The following is a 21,284-nucleotide window of genomic DNA, read 5'->3' on the forward strand; positions in this document are numbered from 1 at the left end:
AATGCCCCAACGAGTCAACCTCAGTCCCTGTGACCACCAGGGTAAATATTTTCAAGAGATGTATGGCCAATCCTCTTGAACGCAAACTTAGTCCTGCATGAAAGATCCTCTTGTATCCACCACAGCCCAGAATCGCACACCTGGATAGCAACAGATGTCTCTCCTGGAAAAGGACATCAGGTGCATGCCTCTCAATACCCTGCATCACTGCACCACAATTAAGTTTGTCATTCAAACCATTGAAATTCGAGGACTACAGCCAGTAGCCACCCTGTTGCTGCAAAGTGGTGTCACCATGGTTTGGGATTGCGGTTGAAAATAGGCACATCACTGAAGTTAATGGTCATAGTGCAATGCTGTCAGGAAAACTGACCAACAACCAATATAATAACAAAACACTGCAAACAAACCCAAACTCCCCCACCCCATACATCCAACTCCGAAGCATCTCTTACCCAACCCAAGAAGATCCTCTAGCAACAAATTTCAGAGAATTAGATTTCACTGAGAATAGTGCACTGAAATAAGGCAAGCAAGATGTGCTGAAAAAGTGGACAGTTTTGCCCAATGAACGTTTTGCCTATTGGTTAGGAAGCATCCATGAGTTACCCCCAGTCACAGGCTAGGTAATTGTGCAAAAGTGGCACCTCATCCCCAGTACAGAACACATCTGTACCAGTGGAAGATCAGTAGACGATGACGCCTGCTTTCTGTGACCTATGTGGAGACCTGAATGGGATTGACTTGCTCCAACTTGAACTGAGAAGTGGACTCCAAGGGAAAGTTAGCTGACCTCCTTTGTCACTAGAGGGACATAAAAAGTTGCAAGTGTGCTTCTTATAGAGTGCCCAGATGACCAGTGCCAAGTGGGCATGGACTGGACTATGCTTGTGGCCTTTGCTTTATTTAATCCTGGACTTGAAATGCTGTCCCTCAGATCCTGGGTGCCTTAGAGGTGACCAAGAGGAGTTGTTTAAAAAAGCTGGAAAAGCTCTGACTTTCAACATCTGGAGACCTGGGAATAACCACTAAAGTCTATCTGCCCAAAGCACACAAGAAAATCAATTTGATCCTGCTCAAACCTTTTTGCCACTTGACCCTTGAACCGAAGGTATTCAGCTTTATGCACAACCAGCCCAGCTATAGCTTCCAGGCTTGTACTTCTGGAAGTTTTAGAGCCCCGAAAAAGACACTAAAACACTGATTTAGAGTTTGGTGGAGAGAGTACCCCATCACAACGGCAACAGAGTAACTTCACCACCAAACTCACGGACCACCAATCCAAATTAGAGACAAACAAGCCTTCTCTGACTGTTGCCAACATAGTCTTCCAACAACCCAATGAAGTACGGAGGTCAGCCATTCGAGCACCTGCCTAATTTAGAGCGGGTGATCCAATGGCTTTTTTAGCTGTCTGTGACTACCAGGTGAAACCTTGAGTGAGAGACATTAAATACATTATGAGTTCCACATCACTGGTGTGGGGGTTATGAGTTTTTAATTTTTCAAACACAAACTCGTGCTTTAGGAATTTGTTTTTAAAAAACGAATTAGAAAAATGTGTATAAGTTTTATTGGTGACTGTCCTGTTTGATGGAGCTGTCTGTCAAACATTTACATTGACCGGAACTGTCATTTTGTAGTTGTTTTTTTTTTCTTTTATATAGTGCAAACTTCATCCAAAGGTATCAGCAGGCCTGTAGCCAGGATTATTTGCTTTGGGGGGAATGACCCCCGGTGATGATAACATGAAGGAAAGATTCAAGCGACTGTGGTGTGGGTGGGAGGGGTCTCTAGTATCCTACCATTTTTTTAACATACATAATTGATAAATTCAGTTAAGAAAAAAGGATGCGCTTTCAACACAACTTTGCTGGGCACGTTATATTTTTCTCTTCGATTCACACACCTTCCTACATTCCCATGAAGCTCATTTGCATTTGTTTAATTTTCACAAATTAAATAACTTGCATTTTACATGTTGCTTGTTCATATTTTGCTTTGCCTTGTTCAGAACTACACAGTAATGCCGGATAACCTAATGGTATCAATTGTATTGACTCCAGAAGTCTGAAAGTCTGAGATAGCCATGAAGGGATTAAAAAATGTGGGTTGCAAGTTACACACAGATGTCATCTAGGTCCACCACCCAAATGAGCTACGTTATTGAGTTACCATTAATAGTTTACAGCAAAAAACCTATTTTGTATCAATCATAGAAAATAAAAGCAACATTTTCTACATGTTTACAGTAAGAAATTGGATTATTATTTGGGGTGGGTGACTATCCACTTCAAGGAATAATCACAGTCATTGTCAGGGTGAACCATCAAAGTCACTAAGTTAACCAGAGCTCAAACCCCTGGTATCTATGGCACAGTGAAGGCAGGCTTAACGTAGGGTAATGTGTAAGGTATTTAGCCAGTACCAAACCAGTAATAAAGTCAAAATCCAAAACGATATAGATCCCAAACCAAATTATAAAATAGAGTAAAATGTTATAAATAAAATGACAACAAAATGAAAACAATCCAACAAGGGGAGCCGTAGACTTAAGTGCAAGTAGGCATACCACTAAGAAGTACAAATTGCAAATGGTAGTAAATGGTTGCAGTAGACCGAGAATGAGGTGACATTTGCTTGTGACCTCAATGGCAAGCAGGTCAAGTACATCAACCAGGTTGTGCTTGTCAAACATTTTACCTTCTGAGTTCAGTCCCTTAAGTCCCAATCCATAACTGTACTATACTTCTAAAGCCCCCCAGGATCTCAGGGAGGCACTTAGAGACTCACAAATGAGGCCAACAGCTGGGACCAGTTCAGGCCCAAGTGGCACTGGTCAGATGAGTACTTCCAGGAAAAGGTAGCTGTTATATCCCTGTAGCTTGAACAAGAGGCCAGCCTTATGACCATTGGCATCCACTATCTTTGTCCTGGGAACATGAGGGAGCAGGTCCATTCCTTCAGGGCTCCTCCCAGGTCACAGACAACAGTCCAATCCTATTTTGTTCTTCTTTAGGTTCAGAAAGTGCTTATAAGTGGGTGCCTGGAGGTGCCACACTTATTGGTGGCATGAGCTAGTAGGTGAGAATAGCTCCTGGGCATCCCCTAACCAATGGAGTAAAAGTTTCCAGGGTCAACCATACCCACTTTGGCCATTTTCAAGATCTCAAAAGTCTTCCGCCAAACTAGACATGGGCTCTGATGGTTGGGTGTGTGTTAGGAGAGTGCATTATAGTAATCCTTGTGTCCTCCCATATCTAACACCAATATTCATCTTGCAGCAGCCACTGTACCCCCAATAAACCCAGAAACAGAAGTCTGGTAGAACCAAAGCAGCATTTTACAGAAACCAGATAGTGTTTACATAAGAATTGCTTTGACATTATGTTTCCCTTCCCATCAAGTGAACCCCAGTCTTCTATGTTATCCCAGAAGACCTGTCATGCAGGAGTTCACACATAAACAGGATTTGACACTGTAATGTCAAAAGGGATGCTCACAGCCACTGGCCTTTTGCAGAGCTCAAAGGAGTCATCCCTGCCCATTCAGGTTGAATTTTCAATCACAGTAACCTATTGTGCAGCTTCTGGGAGGTATTTCATACCTTTTCAAATGCTAATCCCCTACTAGGAGAAGTTGGACAGCAAATACAAATTAGCCTCAAAGAACTGCAGGCAGGGAAAAGGTAACTTCCTAGAATTTACTTTTCCTTAATATTTATTAAAAATCCAACCACACCATTTAATTGGATTTTACTAACTATTAAAAATTGCTGTTTATTTTATCCTATTCCTGAGATACAGTACTAGAATTTAAATATGTACCCTCGTTTTCTCCATGGAACAGCTAGGTAGGCCATTGTGAAAAAGAGCTTTTAGGTACTAGTTACTGTAAGGACATGTTAACATTGCATTTCTACATTTAAATACCATGAACCCTTTCTTGTAGACCCACCGGCCTATATAGAGGTGGCTTATTAATATTTAAAAGGGATGTTTCATCTCTATTTATTATGCAAGTCGGATTGCAGTTTTTACACTGTTACAGTCAGGCTACACATTGCAGGGCTGAAGGCAAGTTTGCACTACCACTGTAATGGATGGCACAATTGGTGATGCAGTCCACTAGTGACAATTAACATCCAGGACCTGGGTACACCCCATACCATATACTAGAGACAACTATGTAAGTTAAATATACCAATTATGAGTATGACAATTCAAACATGCTTAAATGGGGTACACCCACACTTAACTGGTGGTTAGTAGGGGTTACGTGCTGAGTGCAAACCATAGTAATTGTATAAGGCTGAGCAAAAGATAAAATTCTGTGGTGACAACATAGAAAACGTGGATTCCCTACATTTACACAATGTTGTCTTTTTATATTTGGAAAGCAATTCTAGGATGGCCTTATATTTAGTGTTTCCAGAATGGCAATATGGTGCCCATAAACAGTACTTTAAGACCTCCCTATCTTTTGCAAGGAGACATCCTCTATAATTACCAGCGCAGGCTCTCTTTTGCTTGAAGGAGCCACACACCCTCACATTGTCATACATGCAAGGAAGAGGAAATGAGAATGTAGAACCTCTCTAAAAACCTGTTCAGTATCCTTATCCTTTCCCCCATGAGCACTCACACCTCTCTCAGTGAGACTAAATATGGGATGGAAAGAGAAAGGCAGTCCTAATATCTAATATCATACAGGCATGCAGGTTTATCAGCAGAACACAGGCCCACTAACAAATAGGTAAACTTGTACAGAGGTACACAGTCACAGACACAGACCCAAAGATAGGCCTTTAATCCCAGTCTGTGTCCCACAAAACCTCCATTCACCTGTGACACTGCCTGGTGGAAGAGAAAAGGTCAAAGAAGAAGATTATTTTGGGCTGTAAATTGTACTGGAGGCTTGGAATGTTCTGTAGTTCCAGATTGAAAGTGACATTAAAACATTCACTGAGGTTTTGACATTACACTGCCACAGATCAGGTTGCTACTAGGAACCTCTGAACCTGGAGTCACCAAATCTTGGCACCATGGTTGCGCATTGCAGTTTTAATAGTAAAACGCCACAATCATCCAGGCACATGGGGAAAGATTAATTCAGCCTCACTCTGACTTCATGCAGCAAGGTCCAGCACCGGGACACTGATTCCCATAAAAAGCAACAGCAAATGAAACGTGCATGAAGTGTTGATGTGTATTCTTACACAACCCACAGTATGTTTAAAATGGTTCAAGAAGTACCTTGCTATAGAAAGGAGAATATACATGAGACTGGTGGGTATGCTGAAATATGGGATGAATTATAAAGTTCTGGGGCAAAATGTCTTCTGTTGAATTTGTTCTCATTGATGGCTTGTAACCTGTGTATTTAAGACTGCAATTTTCCAATTGCTAAAGTGACATACGGATAAAGCAGATTAATTCTGCCTTGGTCAATACTTTAATTCACGGTACCCATCATCATGATGTTCAATTCAAGTTTCACAGGCTCACTACCCTCTGGATTAGCAATGCTGAGGGTTGGAATTCATCTAATTCTTTGGAGCCTTTGAATCTTGCCCTTAGCATCTCTGGTAGGTCTAGGGCCTGAACAGAGCTCAGACTTTACACACGGAGACCCGAGTTTGACAGCACCACCAGAAGCTGACTTAACAAGGACATCTACACCATGCCTCCTATTTCTTTACCCTTAGACACACTCTGTCATAAGACGAGAGTAATGAATCAGGTTGTAGATGATCCTAGACTGCAGAGGCTAGACTGGAGGTCAACACAAAAAAAGCAAGATAAAGAACTTCAGCAGCCTGGAACTTTTGGGGATTGCTTCAATATTGCAGTAGGGGAATAGCGGGAAATGGTGGAAAGTTTTAAAAATATAGGTAGAGCATCCTGAATAAGAGTGCTTGGTATTCCTCATGCAGGCCTATCAGAATCTTTTGTGGGCCTTGGGCCAATAGTTTAATGTGGGGACTCATTCTAATTTTGTCACAAGGAATGTTTGTCAACTTGTTGGAAGTATACATGTGTTTGTAACCGGAAATTTGAGTGGCAGCTTCTCTCTGAAGACTACATGATCAGGGCCAGTACCAAACAGCGAAGACAAGTTTCTTAAGCAAAACCCCACACTAATCAATCAGGCCGTTCTTCCAATGACCCCCTAACTACAGGGCAAAACACATACGCGGACATAGCTATATAACTTTTAATTCAAAGAATTGTATGAAAAGATTTTTTTGTAGCACTCTATGCCGCTCCTCTCCAATTTCAAAGCACTGTAAATAACAGATGTGACTATTAACACATTTATCAACTTTGAAAAGATGGAAGGCCGAGTCTGGGCTGCCATCATGCAGATTTGGGAGCTACAGATCACTGTGAATGACAGAAGGAAGCATGATTCTCTGACCATTCTATATGGCATTGTGTTATCAATATACAAAAACTCTCAGTTGTCTCATTTCTCCTATTTCACCAAAAATGTCTTCTCAGGTGCAATACTAAAACGAATGACAACATATAATGCAATTACCACAAGTTATCAGTGCATAAAATCCCAGTTAGCTAAAGCATACACACTAACTCACTCATGCACACTTGCAAACACAGACTTAAACACTCCCCCAACCAGGTACACATACATACAATCTCCTGCTTGATGTGCCCCCCGCAGTCTGTCTCACACACCATTTCACCATTAGAGAGGGTGGTGTTGAAGGACCTTAGGCTGAAACTAGCTTAGGCTCCACTGGCTTTGAAGTTGAGAGTGTGCATAGGGCAGTGACACAAACAGTGCACCCACTGAATGCAGCAATGCTATCATGCCCCACTAGAGAGAGAAACAGGGGCCTGGATGAGAGTCTGCCATGTTATCAGGTCTCTGGTGATAGGAGCCAGCCTGCAGGTTTGTGATTGAAAGCCAATACAAAATGTATACGTCTGCACTCTAGATTTTCAGTTTTCCTTTTAGCGTCCCTATTTGAACAAACAGGACTAGATGCACTTTTCAGACCTGACACACAAAAAAGTAGAGATCTCTCTATTTGGATACATAGGGTTAAAATAAATCCCGATGGGTGTCTGCTTAGAATGAACTTTTTATTGTTGCACAATAATGAGTGTCACAGCCTCAAAGAATAAAATAAACATCAATCTGTCATAGGGCACCTTCAGCAGTCGCAACATTACGTCAGATTTTGTATGAAAATTGTGAGCAGATAATATATTCACTCTTGTACTGAATTTTGGTATTTATAACGTTTCAATATATTTAACACAAAACTACATACCCTGGCCTCACTCTGCACCTGCAGCTAACTTTCAGAGACAATTTATTTCCCAGAGGGGCAGGAAGGAGCACCCTGCCCTGTGTGTGACCCGACCCGGGCAGTGTTCGACAGATAGACCCCACTCTGCTCACTCACTACCACATTCAAATATGAGCAGTGCTGCAGCCTCTCAGACCACCGAACCAGGCACTGGGCTAATGCACATAGAAAAAAAGTTACCCTGATTAAAGGGAGAGAAAAGCTGAGCAAACCTGAGCCAAATATTTTAGGGGGCAAGACATAAATATAGACTGGCCGGGCCCCGCTCAGCCCCCCCATGGCTATGGCCCTAGGTATCATAGGGCTTTACATGAGCATGTGTTGCTTTACAGACTGACAAATTCATTTTGTTAGCCATGGGGAGATGAAGTGATTTGACAAGAATCACAGGCTGTTGAGCGCCCAGATTTGAGGTCGACGCTCTAGCAGTTAGGCCACATGATCTTTGATGGCGGTTCCTATCAATATTAAGAGTTATCCGCAGGGTTGGTGGGCAACTCCAGATTCGCCAAAATGAGGCCCCTTGGAATTGCAGGGCTAATATCCTCCACCATCTCAATGGAGTACTCTCTGTTGGGGCCAAAATGTAGACTTTGGTGGAGAGAATACTCCATCACAAATGTGGCAGGGTATCTTGTCCACTAAAATGACTAGTTAGCATTGGACAAACCAATATCATTACCGCAGCAGTGCTCCCACTGGCTACACAGTTGGAAAGCTTGCTCAGATGGCCTGATGGAGAAGAATTAATTGGCATAAGGACATTACACCACATGCACTACCTATAACAGATGGTCTGATTTCTTTTTTGTCCATAAATGCCAAGAAGAACCTGGTGGTGCCAGAAAGAAAAAGACAAGCACTGGCATAGCCAATAGGTCTCGCCGTTGGGACCTTATAAGTGTTTAGCCATGCAGCAGTTGCATAACTAAATACTTATAAGGTCCCAAAAGCGAGACCTATTGGCTATGCCAAGCGGCCGTGCGGCCGCGAAAGTGATCGCGATGGCGATCAAACCTCAAATCAAAAGTAACCTCGGTCAAGCGCGGCGCGCGCGCCTGCGCCCATGCACTGTAGCTCTAGGCTGGCCTGGTAGCACTTTTTGGAGCCCTCACAAAATGTCTCGCCAGACCAGCGCATGCGCTGGGTCAGGCGAGACCTAAAAAATGGTCCCCACACTCTGGAAGAAAAGTCTGAGGGTGTGAGGGTTATTACTCTTTTGTTTTTAAAAACACAACAAAATATTGGTAACAATCTACCTTAAAAATTGCAGAGGTTCAGCAGTGACAGCATTTCCCCAGGAAGGCACAGTGATCACTTCTAGGTTGATGATGATCTCTAAATATGACAGGTGGCTTCCGGCCAGGCTAGGGGACATAATGTTCTGCACGGAAAAGTCAAAATCAGGCCCGAATTCCCGATGTAGAAATATTGACTGGGTGAAGGCACGAAAAGTATATGGCTTATGAGTGTTGTTCGCTGGGCATGAAATTAGTATTTTCCTATTGTGAGCTTTTCCTGCCAATTCAAATTGCTTTAGTGTGATCTCTGTCAATGGGTATCTGACTTTGAGTGGACATCATTGGATGCAGCCTGCTGCCTTGTCCCGCTGGAGGATTTCAACTTTCAAAGAGTACACTAAGTCAGAGGGTTAAAACGTTGACCATGATTTCCCGCGTGGTGTATTGGACCTCAGTTTCTTCACAGCTTACCGGGGTTCCGCTCAACTGTGAGCGGTGACATCCGATTGGCACTTTAGCTTTTCTTGGTGCTTTTCACCCTAAAACTTGAAAAAAATCCTATCTCTGGTACCTCTGGTTCGATTTTATTGCTTTTGTGTCATTATTCATATTCAGGTTTTTAGGATTTTTAGAAATAGGTGTTGGGTTTCTATTGTGTTGTGCTTTGACTTTTTAACACTTAATACTTTTCAACGCTGCTTATTCTTTACATGCTTTTCTTAAATGAAGCCTGTCTTCTCTGTATTATAGCTACCAGGGATTGAGCCCAGGTTAAAATTAATGAAACTGTTCTTGTCACAAATCTCATCTGTGTTGTATAATTTCATTGTAAGGGCTGGCTTGGCCTTTTTTTAATCCAACCAGTGACAGACTAAATTGCATAATCATATTTCTAATCACTGGCGTAACGAAACTCGAGGGGGCCTCCCTGCAAGGCACGTGGAGGGCCCCCCCCCCCCCCGCTCAATCAGGAGCACTGCAGCCAGAGTTCTGTGCTAAGGGGGCCCCCTGGAGCTTGGGGGGGCCTGGAGCTTGGGGGGCCCGCCACTTCGCGGGGGCCTCTGTTACGCCCCTGTTTCTAATAGTGATATTTTGATTTTGGTGTCAAATGCTTTATGCTTCAATACTGATGTAATTAATTTGCTGCCAACATTTAGAATACGGAACGGTGTTTCAAACAGGCGTAATTCTTTACCAAGCTTTGTGACTGGTAATTGTCGCACAGAAACACACTCTTAGAAATGAGCCCTTTATCAGGAATCTGACCATTTCTATCAGTAGTAAATCGTATTAGTAGCAGCATTGATATATTTGCCTTTAGTATTTTTATTTATGTTTTTCCTTTTATTGTTTAACACATTCGATTGTTCTTTTCATTCTTTTTCTTATTACTCTTGGTAGTTGTAATCGAAGTAGTCGAGGAATTGGTAATGTCAGTAGTTAATAATAATTAGTGCTCCCGGTTTTATGGTATTTATTTTTGTAACATTTCTATCTGTATTTATTTTTTGGCCATTTTATTGGTATTTATCCATATTTATTTTATGTTGTGAGCATAAATGGAGTCGTAGAGTGGTATATTTCCACATTTATTTAACTGATACAAAATTCACTCATACTTTGATGCCTGTCTCGTTTTAGTTAATCAAGCATCCAAATATTACAAAACAGGTAAACAATAGCATTTATATACAAATGTATGTTAACATATGTCTGTATTTAAGGACATCTGATCCTGTTTTTAAACCCCCATGGGGCCTATCTGCTTAGCAGTTGGTCTGGAATTCACGAAGGACAACAAGGAGAGTCACTTACAAGAAGTTACATTTTCTGTCTTTTTCTGCACTTAATTTAAATACAGACAGGAAATAGACTGTTTTCTGTCTGTATTTATCTGTAAAAAACTGTGAAAACGGAAAACTGGAAGCCTTAATAATAATGCTTATATTAGTTTTATTTTTAGTAGTAGTGCTATACTAGCAGTAGTAGGTGTGTTTTCTCTTTCCACTGACGCAACCACACTTGGCTCTTCTTTTAGACGTCAATAACAGTCAATTTTCAATTCAGTCCAGAGACAGTGAGCTAATATTTGCTTTTCTGCTGCATTTGCAGGAGTTATAGACATCAGAAAGTTAAAAGGCTCTCACCAGAAGAAGAAGAATCAATGAGAGACCTACTCACCCACAATCTCTATCAAATCCGGCAAAGGGTATGTTAAGTAATAATGACTGCTGTGTGTATTGCTTGTGGTTGTGTTTGCCTTTCATGCTGCACGCTGCTCCTCTCCATATCTGCGCTGCAAATGGAAACCACGCTGTATTTGCTTGTCCTTCTCAACACCGTAGCAACAGGAAATGTTTGCAAGCGACTGACATATTCATTTGTTCTGGATTGCCGTAGTAGTCTATGTTTTTGTTAAAACATTCTCATTAACAAGATCATCCTTCAAACCCTTATTTCTCTTGTAACTCAAATTGAAATCCTTCGAAATTCTTTGTGTAACAGAATGCTTTTTTCTGAATTAATTTTATAAGAATCTTTTTACCTGCTGCTAGGAAATGAAAAGTCAGTGCCTCACGAAAGTACACTTGCATTTATCTTTCAGCTAGACAAATTCGGTCTATAAATTCTTTACTATTTTTTCCCTAGATTCTTGTAAATTTTTATCTCATAATTTTATGTAATATGGATCAGATGTTAAGGGGCCATGTTCACAAGGAGCTATCGCCGAATTAACGGCACTTTATCACAGCCAAAGTCGTGATAAATGTACCTCCTCATTCACAAGCTGGTGTTAGCAGCCCACAGCACCAGTTTACTCCTGATAGCAGCTGAAAAAAACATTGCCACCGAAGCCCTCCGCAACTATCGCTAATGAGATGCAGAGTGGGCGTTCCCATGCCAAAAGCCGCGACCACACCACTCCTCAACATTCTCAACGACCAGACAGATCTGCGATAAAAACACAAAACAGGCGAGAAGGCGCGTTAGAACCAGGAAATCTACACCTGCTCTGACCTGGTGTTAAGTCGGATGGCAGCCAGCACCACAAAAGGGAGACCAGCCCAGGGCCACATCGGAAGTGCAACAGATGTCATGGAGCCACCCATCATGCAAAACGGACACCCAAGAGGGCCACAACATCCACCGACCCCACCCCAGGACCCCACCCCACACCCGGAACACCCCCCTGGACAACCACAGAGGCAGCGCAGACAAAGACTGTGGAACCCCAGGAAGCGTACCAGCCGCCCAGACCCAACCTCTGACAATGTCACCGTCCACCACAGGCTGAAAGGGACAACCACCCCACGCATCCCGATCATCATTGCCCAACAGGCCTACGGCACCAACACAGCAGACAACCAACATCCCACCCCACACCAAGCTGCGGACTTGGCTGCACCTGTTGGCTCCTCGCACCCCCAACCAACACCCGCCAGAGTCGGAGGAGTCTCACTGCCAGCCACATCAAAGTCCCTCACACCCTCCAACACAATGCGCAGGTCACGCTGGAGACCAAGCAAGGATCATACGCCATAGCAGAATGCACGCACTTGTTGGGGGCAATCCACAGCACACATGTCCCACCTGTGATCCCTGGTGACACAGCACGCAATCACTGTAACAGAAAGCACACGTCCCACCCCAATGTGTAGGCAACAACAGAACACCGTGGAACCTCCAACAATGTTGCCTTCAAATTGGAACGGCATGGTGAGCAAAAAAACGATGGATTTAGGCCCAGATCTCTGTACTGGGGGGAATGTATGACATTGTTCTGCATTCTGTCTATCAACTGTTGTTTTTGCCTTCAAATACACAGCCAGTGTGCCTGATTCCTCCATCCTCCGACTGTCCATCAGCAACCAGCGTTCCCAGGATAGCACTAAGGGAAATGCACAGCCCCTTGGCAAGTTCCAAATGAACACCCCACTCCCCTCAACTGCACAACCATGCAAATGACAACTCTGGCAATGCACACGTCACAAAATCACAACCAAAATGCACAACAATATGCCCACCCACCAGACACGACAGAACAACTCACAATGGTTACCTGACCAAGCCGTGAACATGAGGCATCAACGGCATGGCACCTCAGTCACACAACAGCCGAATGTGGGGAGAGCTGGCAAACAGGCATGTGTGAAGGATGCAGTAGTACCTTGATTTTGAAAGTACACAATGCCAAGAGTGGCGGAGATGTGCTGGACAGCCCGCAGGTTGCAACACACACCCATATCCATGGCAAAATATACCTCTGCTGTATGGAGTGTAGTGGACAGTGGATGCAACCATGTCACCACAGCCAGTGGTGGACCTGAAGGAAATCTTGCCTGTTACGCCCACCCATAAGCGTGACCGGAGTGGGATGGCCCGGCGTACGCCACGCCAGCGTAGGGGCGTGAATAAGTAGCATGTAGCCCTGGGTATGGTCCTCTTCCGGAAAGCCCAACGTCTCTGCCAGGGTGATGCCTCTCACCCCACCACGAGGCCGACGCCATCCTCTAGAGTGGAGTTGCCTGCGGAGCTGTGCGCCTGCCGGACCACAAACCCGTCAGGCCTGCCCCTGTGCAGCCAGGCCTCACTGATCACCTGCTGACACCGACGTGTGTCAAGGAGGGCCCACCACGTTCCGGCTCAAGCTCCAGGTCCAAGTCCCACGACCTTAGCAGCCTCCTCAGACCATCACGACCTCCACGACACGGGCCCGCTTGAGTCCTTTTTCGTTGACGTACTCCACTGCCGCCTCAGGCCTACTCCTCGGCCCAGTAGGTCCCATGTGTGAAACTGTGTCCTGAGTCATGAATGGCAGTGACCCCAAATCTGGGCCTACGGCAACAGAACCAGACTCCCTTCGATCAGTGAGGCATAGTTCCATATGGGCTTCTTGTGACACGTGGTGCCACTAACCCTGTTCAATGCCAGCCGGCGACACGTGGTGTCACTAACCCTGTTCAATGCCAGCCGGCGACACGTGGTGCCACTAACCCTGTTCAATGCCAGCCGGCGACACGTGGTGCCACTAACCCTGTACACCAGCTGGCGACACGTGGTGCCACTAACCCTGTAAAATGCCAGCTGGCGACACATGGTGCCACTGAACCTGAACTACGCAGGCCGGTGGGGCCATCCAACCTATGCCGGTGACACTCGGTGAATGGGCCGTGCTGACCGCTGCCTCAGGCCTTCACCATGGTCAGGTAGGTCACACATTTGGAACTGAACATCGGTCATTCAAAAGGCAGAATACATGTCATCGCACGCACAGAGAGGCGTAAGAGGATGACGCGTTGCAGTCCGGAGGGAACAAGATCATCGTTACGGAGGTGTTCGAACACTACCGACAACTGCCCTTGTGTCACTAACTCTGTGCCACGCCAGCCAACGGCACATGGCTGCGGGCCACTGCTGACCGCTGCCTCCAGCCTACACTGCAGTCCAGTAGGTCACAGTCTTCATTTTGCAATGGCAGAGCTCGTATCAGCATACTGGCATCATCGCAGACAGCATCCCCTCTCAGCCTCGGTGCCACTAAGTCTTTTCCCCGACAATCATGAACACTCTCTGGTCGAACTTTGGTGGCGTCTGAGCCTATGGCCTAGGGGGCAGTTTTCATCCTCATGTAGCTGATACCTAATTGGTGGTGGCAACAAGGTTGTCGCATTCAACTGCTCAATTTGCTGCTTCTGGATAAAATCAAACCGTTCGGCATCATGCCCTGGAGGACACCTTTCACTGTACCCCGATACCCTCCACAACATACACCTCGGACATAGAGGGTGACCTGCTCAGATCGCTTGGGCCATCTGACTGCGCCGCAAGTCACGGTCCCATGGCTGGGTGCCTGTGCCGGCCGCTGTGCATCCGGGGCATCTAACTCTGTGCTAGTCAGGTCCGGGACCCCTTCTTCTGAGATATTGGATGGCCCCTGAAGCGTTGGCCTTGGGGTCATTAACGCCATTTCTCTGTGGCTCTGCACTGTACGCAGCCTCCGGGCCCAACAGCATTCCACCACGGCTCACACACCAAATCGAGTCCTGACCGGCCCGGCCGTGGCATCACCGCAGGAGGCACATGCCACCGCCGCAAGGACCACATCCAACAGCCATCTGTCAGAGTCGAAACGGTGGTCCTGACAGACTTGCGGAGTTGCTCAGACCTGTCGTGGATGCCATCATTGGCATGATACCCTGCTCAGCAGTCCAGGGGCCAGTGACTCAGTGCACCGCAGGCCATTGTCCGTTACTGATTGAGGTATGAGCTGGAGAGAGGTTGCGCAGCTATGTCACCTCAAACAGTGTGGGGGCCCTGAGATGTTGATGGGGAAGATGATGTAGGTATGACACACCCCACTGCATCTGCATCAGGTGTCTGTCTGAGGGACACGATCCAAGACTTTTTCTTCACATGGGCGCGCTCATCTCTAGTGTCCCATCCCCAGTGCACTGCAACTCACGGACACTTCTATTTGCATGTTGGCTGTCCTCTGGACTTTCCCCGGCTTCCTCCATGTTGCTTATCAGTTGACTCTTTTATGCATGTGTTTTCTATTTCTGTTGGACTGGTGTCTAATGTTCAAGTGGTTGCCAGCACCAGGCATTCCGTGCGGAATTGCTTACACCCACCCCACACACATCCAGCACAGGCGTCACTGTACATGTGGCCCTGCCAATAAAAGGGCCGGGCGCATGTGCCCTTAGCCAGTTCAACATGGTATCTGCGTGTGTTCCTGTGGTCTTGTTGTATGCATGAGGGCCCTGGGGCTGACGCCATTACATTGTGCTGTGTACATCGTATGCAGACGTGTCACCGCAGGCAGCGGGTTGGAGCTTGGACATGTAGCTTTGTCGTCCCCCACTCAGTTCGTAGTGGGAGTGGTAGGGCCGTCATACACAGAGCCAAAATGGATGTGTGACTGGAATTTGAGCGCCCCTGCCTGTGGTTCTGTACTGTGAATGTGCAACTGCATGTGTCGCTATGGCAGTGTGGGTCTCCTTAGTGGGGTGTTGGTGGCCCCTGAAGGGTGATGGACACCAACATATGTGTCCTGGTTCGCATTCCATGGGTTCAGCCCCCACCGACACCTGTTGGGCCACCTCCTTTTAACGTGCAGGAACATGGCATTGGGGTGCGATGTGTGGGTGGGTGCAGTGTCGTGAGCCAGCTGTGCTTGTGGGTGCTTCCTGCTGTGTGGTCTGTTGCAGGCTGGGTGTTATCCTCTGAGTATCTTGGTTGTCCGGGTCCTGGTGGGGGGTTGCGTGGGATATCCATGTGCTGTAGGGCGTCGGTGTCGACGGTGTGGTGGTCCTCTCCAGCATCACTGATGTGTTGTATTCTGTGCTCTGCTGAAGGTGTTGTGTGCCCCTCTGCGATGTGAAGGGGAGGTGCATATTGACTTTGCGTTGACATATATGTTAGCACATTGTGCAGGTTTGCATGCTGACTGTATGGCAATGTACATTGTTACTGTTTGGGGGGTGCTGGATTCTTCTGCGGAACAGTGTACATTTGGTCTACATGACGGATGTGATGTCGTACGCATACATTTCCATTTCACAGTTTCAGGCACCGTCAGATGTAGTAGGCATGTTTCTGTGCATGTGCGGAGCCAGTTGTGTCCTCTGGTCTGCAGTGTAGGCTATGTGTGTTGTTCCTCGTTTTGGTCAATGTGGGTGTGCTGTTCGTGCTATGCGTGAGTGCTGCAGTGTGCCAAGGGGATCGGGCACATGGACCTGGGTGATTGTGGGTGTGCAGTGTGCTACACCTCGTTGTGCCTGTATGCCATTGTGCCCAATCCCCCCGTCCGCCCATTCCCTGTTGATGTTGTGTCAAGTCCTCTCGAGCTGTGTCCGTACTCCCTACTCCTTGCACTGTCTCCACACTGATGACTGTGGCCTGGGTTTCCTTCAGCTCCTCCGGTGGTGCTGGACTGCCACCTCCTTTCGCGGTTGCTGCCTTTTTGTTGGCAGTGGGTTTCTGACTGGTTTCGGTAGTCACGTCATGCCGGTGCCTATTGGCCTCCTGGATTGGCCTCCTGGGCACTCCGACTGCAATCCAGGTGGTCTGCTAGTGGGTCAGTTGCTGGTAGTGTTCTTTCACCTCTGTGGCGCTGGTCTAGTTTTCCTGCGGTCTGCACCCCGTCTTCCTCTCCCTCTTCTCCTTGGCCTTCCCCGACCCCGTTGTTCCTGGCTGGTAGTCTGTGGGGGTTGCGGGGTTCGGGTTGGCCCCTGTGCTGTGTCAGGCTGCATCCATGTTGCTACGCACTTTGGATTGTTTTTGGTGTATTTTTTCTGTGGTTTTTATAGGGCATAGTTCTGCCAGACGCGTGGGATTTGCAGGCCTGTGGCTGGTTTTCGCAACATTTTGTACCGCAGGTGGCCTCATCGCATGTTTTTTTGCCTTCGCTTATCGCATTTATGCGGTGTGGCGTTGATTTTGACATGGACATTTGGCGCGTTATCTGGTGACTATCGCATGCTACCGCCTTGTTGTGAATCCCACCTTGTCACCGGGTTATTTTCCCACGATGGGCTGCGAGATTGAAAGTTGCGTTACGCTACTCTTGCAGTAGTTATCACACGTTCTTGTGAATATACCCCAAGGTCTCTTTACACATCTTAGTTATAGTTACATTGAATAGAAATCAATAGATCTGACCGACTTCTACGAACAGACGGTAAAGGAATAATACTAAACAAAATCAAGTACTGAAAAAAGGCCATGCACTCATACAGCATAGAACTGAGACAGTAAATCGATTTTTTGAAAATATTAAAGGTATTGAAGAACAAAGTAGATCACAATTCATTGCCCAGTTTATGAAGTAATGCCCGGGACTGTATATATCTTACAGGGTGATATTGTATCAGGCGTGGTTAAGTTACTTATTTTTACCACATACGGACCTCTTTCAGTGACATGTTTATGAGTTCTTCTCCATATTTGTTCAGAGTCCTTGCCACACAGACAAACCTATTTTATGTTGGAGAACACTCTGATTCGGACTTTGTTACTGCAAATTAGGTTTTTGCTATGTAACAATCACATTATAGGAGTCAGTAAACATTTACCGCCCCTAAAATGGGACTGCAACCCCTCAATGATTCGTTATTTGGAAAGGGCATGTTATAGGCATTCCCTCCAAATACCGAATCGATATGATGCATATCTATATTTTTTCCCACTGAAATCCTGCCGCGAAACATTGAAAAATGACTGACTCCAGAGTTGGGATGCGAAGCCATTCATAAAAGGTAAGGGGCCCACTTGTGATCACTGCCTTTTTGTGAAGGAATACAAAAAAATTATTTGGAGAGAAATAAACTCTGAAATAAACTTTTAAAGAAAGAAAACATTGTGGCATATTATCAAGCACTGCATTAAAATTATCGCCGCTTTAGCGGCAGAAAACTGCCGCTAAAGCGGCGACAATGGGCTTGATAATAAGCCGCAGAGAATTCCAATAGAAGCCCATGTTGACACCAGAACATGGGCTTCTATGGGAATTCTCACGGGCATATTATCAGGCACATTATCGCCGCTTTAGCGGCAGTTTTCTGCCACTAAAGCGGCGATAATTAAATGCAACCCTGTTTCCTTTATTGGAAAGGGACAGCATTTAAAATCAATAGTATATTTTAGATGATCACAGACATGGGTGGAGTCTAACCCTGGAAGGCCACCATCCTGTGATGACCACCAATCAGAGTGAGTCACAATTTGCGACCTACTTCATTACTATTTATGAGGTAAGTCAGATTAAGTCCCATTCCAAATCAGAATTTTACAAACTGAACTATTAGAAAATAGTTTGGTTTCTAAAATACTTTAATGGTTTGACAATTTCTGGCAATAAACTGGGGCCATTGGAACTTTCCCCATGAAGGGCTGTAGGGAATTGCAGAGTTTAAGGTTGGCTGTGGTGGAAGCTTGTTTAAAGGTCTTTTGTTTTAGGGATTTTAGACTGAAAAACCACTTTGTCTGATGTCTGTCTTGATTTGGAAGACCAATTAGGAGTGTGTTCCTGTAATAAACTGTATTGAGGGACAAATCCTGAAAAAGTTATAGGTCCTTCTTAGTGATGAATTGTTCATTTGTTTAATTATCTATAGTTGATGCAGGACGCTGGTCAAGGGAAAATAGCAGAAGGACAGCTTTGTAGCTGACATTTGGCGACGCAATTCATCTGGGGTGTTAGACCTGTCAGCCTTAGGGTGATCTTCCCCAAAACCTTTTGCCATATTTCTCCTTTTTTTTTACATCGTTTTTGCTGGTCCTAGGACTCCGAGCACTTTACCACTGCTTATTAGTGCTAAAGTGCATGCGCTCTCTCCTCCAAACATTGTAGTAGTATTGGTCTATACCCAATTGGCATATTTAATTTACTGAATACGCTTTTAGTAAAGTGGTACTATATATATCCAGGCCTTTAAATTAAATGCTACCAGTGGGTCTGCAGTACTGATTTTGCCGCCCACTTAAGTAGCCCTTTAAACATATCTAAGGCCTGGCATTGCAGAGCCTGTGTGTTCAGTTTAAACTGCAATTTCGACCTGGAAAAATAAACCTTTTGCCAGGCCCATACCATCCTTTGTAATACATATAAATCATCCATAGGATAGGCCCTGGAGAGCACAGAGGGTGCAATGTATTTAAAAAGCAGGACATGTATGTTTAAGTTTCACATGTCCTAGAAGTGAAAAACTCTTAAATGTGTTTTTCACTACTGAAAGGCCTATCTCTCCCATAGGACTGCATTGGAGTTGCTATGTTACATTTTATAAGTGTAATTTTCAAATATGAATAAATAACTGGATCATGTTTGGTGTCTCTGGAATCCTAATTTAAAATAATAACTCTTGAAATTAAATTACAAGTCTGAAAATGCCCATTTTCGAAAGTTGGCATTTTCCTGCATTAGTCATTTGGTGCCTGCAGCCTGTCTCTGGTCACATGACAAGGTGTAGTTGGCAATTGGGCTTTGTGTATTCCTCCTAGAAAACCACACAAAATGGGAGCTCAGGTGTGACTGGTGGGGCAATCCCTGGCAAAATGGGAGGGAGGACCTGGGTCAAGCCTCACGCACACTTGAATAGGCTGTGTCCTGTCTTCGCAACTAGGACCTAGTAGCCCTGCATTGTCACTTCAGCCAGATTGGAGCCAGAGCAGGGAAGGTAGGGAATGCTATGCACTTCAAAGACACTGTGTAGAAGTTATTCCCACCTTCCAAAATGAGGGCACCAAGGTATAAAAAGCAGACATCAGAAACCAACTCTTCAGTTGACTCTGGACTTGTGGATAGGCTGCATGAAGAATGGCTGCTGTGATGCTGAAGGGAATGACATTCTGCTGGACTGCTGCTCTAAAGGAACTGCTGCAATGCAATGCTGACCTGCTGCCCTCTTGCCTGAGTGAGTAGGACTGGACCTGCATCTCTTGAAATCAGAACACAGCAGAGTGACTCCAAGTGATAGTTGGCTGCCCTCCTGATCTGAAGCCTCAGAGACATAACAGTCTTCCAATAACCATGCATCTGCACCTGGACTCTGCCATCTGTCAGTCTACCATGCTAAGTGGTTCCACTTCAGTCCTGGAGCCATGCAAGAGGGCCTAAGGTGCTTGCCAGCGGCACTGACACACCTTCTTTTCTGAGGCGTCCATCCATGAGCAGTGCATGTACAGCTTCCTCAGGGAAGTACGCTCCAAGTTCAGCTCGCTCAAAACAGAATTCAAATCTTGAATCCACAAAGTTAACAAAGAAGTCACTGAATTGGGTAACACAGTGGATAACATTGCTTATTCCCCGGATGCTCGGTCGGGATGCTCGGTCGGGAGAATAGGAAATGATATGGCAAACGATACGAACTCTGGAAGACCAACAAAGCGACCAACATGGGAAACAAGAAGATCTCGAAAATAGGAGCCAACGTAATAACATTCGCAGTAGGGGAATATCACAGTGAGCAGAGGGGGGTGACATTATGAGCTTTAATCAGGAGCTGCTTCAGACTATTAGAGGTCAGCCAGACGCACCCCACTACGGCTAAATCGGGCACACAGAACCATTTTTTAGCACACCCCGCACCGAGAGCACCCCAGATATACTTACCCGGGGACACTTCTTTGAAGATAAAGAATTAACTATGCATAATGCAGGGTTAAGGCGTATCTTGGCTTCAGAGACTCAACTGTCCAACTATTCAAGAATCTGTCACCAGCGACTCTCAAAAAGAGACTTCAGACTTGTTACTGACTATCTTAGAAAACACAGAGTGAACTATCAGTGGGGTCATCCTTTCAGCCTACTCTTTTCCTGGAATGGTAAAACCCGACCAGTTTGCTCTCTCGTGGAGGCCACTAAACTGTTTGGAATCACCCTAGAGATGAGATCCAACAATAATGCTTCAAGCATCCTGCCATCTTGCTCTGAAAGGGCACCATGAATGCCATATTGAGTGCTGCCCCTCCAGATTTTACAGAGCCATTTCCAGGTTGTTGAACAAGGCCTAAGTCGGTGTCATTGCTCATCCACAAAACATAAAGTCAGAATCCTCACATCGCTCTCAATCGCCACAGTCTGTACAATCCCCAACTGACTCATAAGCAGCTTTCTGTTGCTGCACTGTGGCATTTCCGATTTGGGCTATGTATAAGGCTGTGTCGCAGGGCAGGGGGTGCAGGACAGTATTGTCTATTTT

At 45.5% G+C, this 21,284-nt stretch overlaps 1 protein-coding gene across 1 annotated transcript in view; it reads left to right on the top strand.

Annotated features, from left to right (window-relative positions):
- SLC9A4 (solute carrier family 9 member A4) overlaps positions 1–21,284 on the top strand; it is a 413,232-nt gene that overhangs the window by 292,450 nt on the left and 99,498 nt on the right. Inside the window, exon 9 of the mRNA XM_085622597.1 lies at positions 10,693–10,789. Coding sequence (XP_085478723.1) covers positions 10,693–10,789 — 97 coding nt within the window. The remainder of the gene's footprint in view (positions 1–10,692; positions 10,790–21,284) is intronic.

The sequence above is a fragment of the Triturus cristatus genome, chromosome 8 (assembly GCF_964204655.1).
Source record: "Triturus cristatus chromosome 8, aTriCri1.1, whole genome shotgun sequence".
Classification (NCBI taxonomy): Eukaryota; Metazoa; Chordata; class Amphibia; order Caudata; family Salamandridae; genus Triturus; species Triturus cristatus.